Here is a 7,949-nt window from a genome sequence, read left to right as displayed (position 1 = left end):
CGTACTGAATTCACCAGCTCCTCTGGTGGGCTTTGTGGGCCTAGTTCAAGTCCCAGCCGGAGGTCACACGGCTCCTAGTGGGCAGAGGCGGATTTGAACCCACCACTTGATATCACAGTGGCATGAGAATGAAACCTCACACGTGGAGAGGGGGCCTTCTGCAGAGCCTGCTCCTCACTCCCGCCCCCCACCCCCCATTGCTGCTGTGGCCACCCACTCCTCCCAGTGGTAACTGTCATCCTCTGTTGTGACAGAAACAAGCCTTCACTGATGTCGCCACCGGCTCCCTGGGCCAGGGCCTCGGGGCTGCCTGCGGGATGGCCTTCACTGGAAAATACTTTGACAAAGCCAGGTAAGGGTCTTCTTCCCTTCCCCCCGCCCGGTCAAACGCAGTTCCAGTCCCCTCAACCTCCCAGCCTTCACCCCAGGCACCTCCCCTGGGTGAGGGCCCAGGCAGCTGCAGCTGCCCTATATTCCCGTGTGCCATGACCGGCCCCTCCCCCAGAGGAAACACTTCCAGGTCCCTTGATCATTAGAAGCTGTGGCAGGGCTGGGGAGGACCTGCACCCCGGTAGGCCCCTCGCGTGTTGTGGGGGACATGGGCACCCCTGAGCCGTGCCAGTCAGATGCGCGAGAGACTGACTGCAGGGGCAGAGATCCCGCTGCGCCTGCACCAGGTGTTGTAGAACGTCCCATGGCAGAGGTGAGCTAAGGGCTGCCCACTGCAGCCCCTCTCCCTCCCAGTGGTGGGCAGGCTCTTCTCTTGCTGCCCTTCCTCCCCGCAGGAGAAGGGGTACAGCCAGGCATGTCCTGGGGCTGGAAGGTCAGTGGGTGTGCAGGTGAGCAGACACCCAATTCCTGGGCCTTTAGCTGCCAGGCCCTCCTGGGGCCCCAGGCCAGCCTCAGCGGGCAGCTCCAGCCAGTGCCCTAAGGTTCCTGGCCTAGCTTTGGGGCAGGCTGGGACTCGGAGAGAATGGTGTGTGTGTGACGGCGCATTCTGCGAAGTTGATCCTTACTTACATTTGCCGCAGTAATTCCCTGTGCAGGGTCACTTCCTGGTCCCAATATAATGGAGCAAGCCGGTGTACAGAGAAGGTGTTTAGCGGGTTCCCAGCACCCTGGGTGGCGTGGGGCCGCCATGGTTGGCAGGGGTGGGGCAGCAGGGGATTATCGAGCAGGGCCAGGTGCTGAGGGTGGTGCCATCATCACTAACAGCCGTCAGCCAGGGCACTTACGCCCACCGGCCCCTTTCCATGTGTCTTTTTGAACATATGGTTTTCAAATTACGAAATACCAACTCACTGGGAACCTACAGAACGATGCTAATGAGAAAGGAGCTCTTCCTTTATTCTCACCCCCTCACATCTCACTAAGCGCATGCGTTTCCCTCGTGTTCAGCATGAGAAGCAGCCTTTCAGTCATCCTTACGTGTCAGAGCCGAGGTGCGCTTTCCTTCTGAAAAGCACGTGGACGCGTGTTCCCATGACGTGACCGTGTTCCAAGGAGTGTGTGGTGTTGGGTGTCGTGCTGGCAGCAAAGCCTCTGTCGGGAACCAGGGTGTCGGGAACCGGCGTGCTCACTGCAAGGCGGGCAGCTCAAGCCCACCAGCTGCCCCACAGGAGTGAAGGGCAGCTGTCCACTCCCATAGAGATGTCCTACCTCAGAAGCCCTGCCCTGCGGGGCCTCCTTGGCGTGGGAATCCACTTGGTGTTGGGGGTGGGGGTCTGCGTGCAGTGAACGGTGAGTATACCAGGCTGCCTGCCCAAGCTTGATCTTACCCCACCGAGAGGCACCTGGGAGGAGAGGGCTCCACAGCAACCAGGGTCCTCCTGGCGTGGGCACTGGTGGCCCCAGCAACAAAGCCTAAAGGTTCGGGCAGGCCTGGTCCTGGACCTTGAAGCCGAGGCCACACTGAGACTCCTCTCTGCACCCAGCCAGCCTCACTTCCCTGGAAGTTGGGTGTGGGGTTGGGAAGGCAGCCAACCTTTCGAAGTGTGTGTGTGTGTGTGTGTGTGTGTGTGTGTGTGTTTTGCAGGGGAGGGGGGTGTTGCATTCCCTACAGGTCTTGCTGGCTTAGCCCTTGATGAGAGGGGAGGGGTCACTTTGAGAACTGCTGCCCCAGACCAGAGCACCCCTCCCTGGGCTCAGGGCCCCCTTGCACCCTGCAGGGAAGAGAGGAGATAAACTGGGAGTCCGCACCCTGGTTTAGATCATCAGGCCTCTGCAATGTGGGCCCGGCAGCCTGTTCCTGGCCGGGCCTGGAGCCTCCAGCAGGCCTGGTATTGCCTGAAAGGAAGGGGTGTGGCCGGCAGGGAGCCCGAAGCACTGAGGCCTGGGCTGGCCTTGTGCTGAGTCATGCTGACAGACTGACTGACTGCAGGGGGCCTGAGGGCCAGGCTCCTGAGCCTGCATCAGGCCAAGTTCCTTGTCCTGCCCCAGCTGGGGGTAGCCGGGCACCAGCCTCCGGGGTACCCAACAGCTGGAAAGGGCTGTCTGTCCCTTGCCCTGCACCCATTCCTCAACAGCAGCAAGTGGACAGAAGCTGGACTGGGCCATCGGGCTGAGGTTGACTTTGGCCGGCTCAGTCATACCCAGCTGTGTGACCTTAACCTTCCTGAGCCCTCTTCCTTGTGTGTGCAGTGACGGCTGCCTTCAACGTCTGCCAGAGGGTGCCAAGCATGGGCCTGGAAGCAACCCTGCCAAGCCCCTCAGTGCCACAGACTGGCAGTGGACAGGCTACTGTTTTCCTGCCTGCTGCCTGGGCCCGCAGGGGCACAGCCCTCGCATGGGGGGGCCCCCGGGCTCAGGGTGGGCGGGTTCTGTGGCCACTCTGCATACCCATGGAGGGTGTCGGTGGAAACAGACCACCAGGCCTTTCTTCCAGGCTCCTCCGGGTGGGCTGAGCCAAGTCCCTTAACCAGGGGCTCCTTGTGCTGTGTCCTGGCCAGTTGCTTTTGTCCTGGTGCACGCTAAGGACTGGCCCCGCTCCGGTGCCAGGCTCTGAGGCGTTTGGTTGCCCGGTTTGTGCTAACTCTCCACTGCAAGCCTCCTGCTCTGGTCCTCCACCCTCCCTGGGCCAGCACCTCTGGGCAGAGGCAGAGTGGGCTCCAGGATCTCCCTTCCCTTCTCACCCAGGGCCCCAAGACACTCTTGTTTGTGGGAGACTCGGACCCACTCCTGCAGTGGGTGCACCAGGGATGGCCCTTGCTTGTCCATCCTCCAGGCCCCGTTTTTCTTGTGCACTGACAGCCCCGCACTCAAGTGTTTCAGCTATTTCCCAGAAGTCAGTGCTGCTTCCTATCCCTCATAGCCCCTCATGGGCACTTCTTGTGGAGCTGGGGGCTGGGTGGGAGGCAGCACAGGTACTTGGAAATGCTGCCCCAGGGGCCCCTCTCACCCTTGAGTCTTGCTCCTCTCACCCTTGAGTCTTGCTCCTCTCGCCCAAGGATTGGTTTCCTGGGCAAGGAGGGCTGCAAGGGGCTGGGCCCAGTGGGGGTTGGGCAACAGGGCCAGCCTGACCCCACTGTGCTCTGTCCACAGCTACCGCGTCTACTGCATGCTGGGTGATGGGGAGCTGTCCGAGGGCTCTGTGTGGGAGGCCATGGCCTTCGCCAGCATCTACAAGCTGGACAACCTCGTCGCCATTCTTGACATCAACCGCCTGGGCCAGAGCGACCCGGCGCCCTTGCAGCACCAGGTGGAGGTCTACCAGAAGCGCTGTGAGGCCTTCGGGTATGTGTGGGTGGGAAACGTGCAGGCGAGGGCTGGGGCTTGAGGCTCATCTGCACACGCCTCCCAGATGCAGTTTTGACTCTGCTGTTTCAAGCTGGCCGTTGGCCTGAGAAGTGGTTGTTCAGGCCCAACGGACAGTGGCCTCCAGCTGGCTGCAGTTCCCAGCTTCCAGCCACATAGCCTGGTGGGGGAAGGGCCTAGTGGATCCACAAGGCCAAGGCCTGTGCATGTCTGGCCACGTCCCAGGCCCCACGGCAGCGACCCAGCCTCAGGAGGAAGCACAGGCCACTCTCGTCCCTGGTAAATGGGACCCAGGGGGTCCTGAATCACGGCTGAGTTCCGAGCACAACTGGGAGGTCATTCCAGGGAGGTGCTAGCTACACATCAGCTTAGCAGCACCCCCCCGCTTCTGTGCCCCAAATAACAGGCACTCCACAGCTGGTGCTCCCTGGGCCAGGGGCAGGGCAGGCGGGGTGTTGGGCCTGGGCCCGTGGCCGCCCTATGGTGTTGGATGGCAGCCTTGTTGCTTTTCTCAAACAGACTGATGACACAGGGTCTCTGGCCCCCAGGAAGGGAGAGGGGTGGAGACTGGGGCTGGGGACTTGGGCGTGGCCCTGGCAGCACCTCTGGGGCCTGTGCCCATGCCCAGTGGCTCCGGTGCAAGGCCCTGACAAGCTTCGTGGTGCTGCGGCCAGTCTCAGCTACCTGCCTGTAAGGTGGGGGCAGCCGCAGAGCCCACACACTGGCGTCCACGTCTGTAGTGTGAACGCTGTCAGAGCAGCTGCTGCGTATTCTGATCGGTGCTCCGAGTGAGGTCAGTCCCCAGAAGGACCCAGGGAGCAGCAGGATTGCCCTCCTGTAACAACAGAGCCTTGTGCCCATGGCCGAGGGTGCCCGGCATCTACGGAGGAACTCGTGTGTCCCACGTGGAGATCAGGCCCGTGGTAGGCAGATCCCAAGCCCTACGCATCAGCCCCGAACAGCTTCCAGCAGGAACTGCACAGGTGGCAAGTGAGACCCCAGAGAAGGAATCCCTGAGAAGGCAGGAGAAAATGCCCAAGGTGCAGCAGGGAGCCGAGGAAGCCACGTGGAAAGAGGGAAAATCAGGCCACGACTGGGAGGTGGGGCCTGTGCGGACTTCTCGCACCCTCCCGCTGACCCTCTCAGTGGCACGCTTCCCTTGGGCCACGGCTGGGAGGTGGGGCCTGTGCGGACCCTCAGGTGCCCTCCTGCTGACCCTCTCAGTGGCACACTCCCCCTTGGTCTGCAGCTGGCACGCCGTCATCGTGGACGGCCACAGCGTGGAGGAGCTCTGCAAGGCCTTCGGCCAGGCCAAGCACCAGCCCACGGCCATCATCGCCAAGACCTTCAAGGGCCGAGGGATTGCCGGTCAGTGGCCAGCCTCCCACCTGGGCCCAGGAGTGGCGGGTTGGGGTGGTGCCCAGGGAAGCACTAGGCCCGGGCCGCTGCCTCCGTGGGCTTTCCTTCCCTGCCTGTTCTCATGCCCAGAGTGCCTGTGCCTCTGGGCGGACGTGTGGGTGACTCTCAGCCGCCGAGTGAAAGGTCATGAGGGCCTGAGTCCACCCAGGCACTCCTAGGAAGAAAGGCCTGGCCGTCGCGTAATGAGATGTCTCCCTTTGGAAACCCCATGGGACATGGGACCCGACTCTGGGGGCGCGAGTCGGTGCTGTGGGGGCTGGAGGCCCAGGACACGAGTGTGGAGCCAGGTCTCTGGGTGCCGGCCCTGCCACGGCCACCCCACCCCACCCCACCCCCCATGCACACACCTGTGCTGCCCCTGCAGGGGTCGAGGATAAGGAGTCTTGGCATGGAAAGCCGCTCCCCAAAAACATGGCAGAGCAGACGGTCCAGGAGATCTACAGCCTGATCCAGAGCAAGAAGAAGATCCTGGCCACGCCCCCGCAGGAAGACGCCCCCGCAGTGGACATCACCAACATCCGCATGCCCTCCCCGCCCAGCTACAAAGTTGGGGACAAGGTACAGCATGTGGCTCATGCTGGAGGCTGGGGGGGCCAGGACCCCAACCCCTCTGAAGAGCAGTGCTGTGGGGGAGGAGGTGATTCATTTAGGGTGCAGGTCCCCATGCCATCACTCCCATGTGGGGCAGCCTGTTCTGGAGTGGCTTACCTTTGGGAGATCAGAGAGGGCAGGGAACGTGCCCAGGGTGCCCATGGACAGAGCTGAGTCCTTACCTAGGGCTGCAGCATCCCTGTGCCTGGCGTTTCTCTGCCTGCAGAGTGGGCTCACAGGCACCTATGGACACTGCCCGCTCGCCGTGGACACCCTGGTCCACAGCCTCACCAGCCTGAGTGTTTCTCCCAGACCGCATGTAGCTGCAGCTTCGTTCCTCCCTAAGTGATGGCCCTGTCCAGCAGCCCATGTCCTCCGACGTGCTCATGCTCCTCTCTCCTCTCCACCCCACCCCACCCGCCGACCCACAGATAGCCACCCGCAAGGCCTACGGGCAAGCCCTGGCCAAGCTGGGCCATGCCAGTGACCGCATCATCGCCCTGGACGGAGACACCAAGAACTCCACCTTCTCGGACCTCTTCAGAAAGGAGCACCCCGACCGCTTCATCGAGTGCTACATCGCAGAGCAGAACATGGTGGGTGGTTCGCCTGTGTCCTGTCTGCTACCTGTCTGGATCTTCCCGCCCCTACCTCCCGCGCCCACCGCAACCATCCAGGAGTGTCGGCTTTCTGCATGGATGTCCGCCCGGAGCTTTATGTCATCGTGGGACAGACAAGAGCTGTCTCTTGATGACAGACGTAGTACATTTCCCAGGCTCCTCCTAGCGTTCCTGTGTGTGTGTACACACACCACCCTATGCCACTCCAGCCCTCCTTTGAGAGGCACTTGGCCTGTGTGTGCTTGCTGTCTATGCAGTGAGCATGGCATGTGCGTGTTCTTGTCTGTGCCGTGAGCATGGCGTGTGCGTGTTCTTCCTGTCTGCGCAGTGAGCATGGCATGTGCGTGTTCTTGTCTGTGCAGCGAGTGTGGTGTGTGCATGTCTCCACATCATGTGCTGGCCTCTCCAGCAGACAATCGGGAGGGACAGCCGGTTTCCATAGCGACGGTTCCAACAACGCACAGGCACTCAGTCCTTGCTGTAGACTCCCCAGAACCTGTCGTTCTCCGGGTTTTGTGTTCTCAGGGCTGAGGGTTTATCTCATTGTTGTTTCCCCTTCCTTCTGGGAAAGAGTGCTCCTGAGCCTAAGGCTTTGACTTTCAAGGGCCCCAGTTCTCTGACTTTGTTTCCAGTTGTGACTTAGAGGCTATCTGTGTATGCCAAAAACTAGGGCCTCTCATTTTGCCCGGTGTTGTCTGCAGGAACGGACCCTTTGTGGAAGGTTGCCTGCCCACTGCAGGCAGACAGGTTTACTTCTGGGTGCTCACTCCTGCTCCCTTGGTCTGTGCTGCGTATCTGCCGTTCACGCGATGCCCAGCTGTTGTGAGCACTGGCCATACAGGCTGTGCAGTGTGTGTGGTCCGTACATCACAGGAACAGCTGGGAGGGCTGGGTGTGCGGAGGGAGTGGACTCTCAGGTGGTGATTCAGTGCACTGGCTGGAGGCGGGGCGCCCCGACGGTCTGTCCGTCTGCCATGGAAGTCTCTGGGTCTTAGTTCTGTTCGGGCACCCAGGGTGGCCGTGAGTTGGCATGGACTTGTTGGCAGCTCCTTTGGTAAGGTGGCAATCCCTACCCCTGAGGCAGCCTCCAGAGCGGGGGCCCGTCCCCTCCTCCAGGCTGACCCCGCCCTGCCTTGTGCACAGGTGAGCCTCGCCGTGGGCTGTGCCACACGCAGCCGGACAGTGCCCTTCATCAGCGCATTTGCGGCCTTCTTCACACGGGCCTTCGACCAGATCCGCATGGCGGCCATCTCCGAGAGCAACATCAACCTGTGTGGGTCCCACTGCGGTGTGTCCATCGGTGAGCATAGCCAGGCCTGCGGCGCCTGCACCTGCCTCTTCGTTCCTCCCGGGAAGCGGGGTCCCCGCCGGGAGTGGGGAGGTGTCTTGTCTCAGCTTGTCCTCCCCACTCCTCAGGGGAAGACGGGCCCTCTCAGATGGCCCTGGAAGACCTGGCCATGTTCCGCTCCATCCCCATGTCAACTGTCTTTTACCCAAGCGATGGCGTTTCTACCGAGAAGGCAGTGGAGTTAGCCGCCAATACCAAGGTTGGTCAGCTGTGGCGGC

The 7,949-nt window shown here is 61.7% G+C and overlaps 1 protein-coding gene across 1 annotated transcript in view; it reads left to right on the top strand.

The window, feature by feature from the left end:
- TKT (transketolase) overlaps positions 1 to 7,949 on the top strand; it is a 13,828-nt gene that overhangs the window by 3,580 nt on the left and 2,299 nt on the right. Inside the window, exons 4-10 of the mRNA XM_013007856.3 lie at positions 255 to 352; positions 3,541 to 3,732; positions 5,003 to 5,121; positions 5,537 to 5,730; positions 6,195 to 6,359; positions 7,527 to 7,683; positions 7,800 to 7,934. Of these exons, the coding sequence (XP_012863310.2) occupies positions 255 to 352; positions 3,541 to 3,732; positions 5,003 to 5,121; positions 5,537 to 5,730; positions 6,195 to 6,359; positions 7,527 to 7,683; positions 7,800 to 7,934 (1,060 nt within the window). The remainder of the gene's footprint in view (positions 1 to 254; positions 353 to 3,540; positions 3,733 to 5,002; positions 5,122 to 5,536; positions 5,731 to 6,194; positions 6,360 to 7,526; positions 7,684 to 7,799; positions 7,935 to 7,949) is intronic.

This window comes from Echinops telfairi, unplaced genomic scaffold, assembly GCF_000313985.2.
Source record: "Echinops telfairi isolate 266 unplaced genomic scaffold, ASM31398v2 ScPeMD7_7420;HRSCAF=8458, whole genome shotgun sequence".
Lineage (NCBI taxonomy): Eukaryota > Metazoa > Chordata > Mammalia > Afrosoricida > Tenrecidae > Echinops > Echinops telfairi.
The sequence above is the reverse complement of the archived record's forward strand: the minus strand, read 5'-3'. Positions and strand labels throughout refer to the sequence as shown.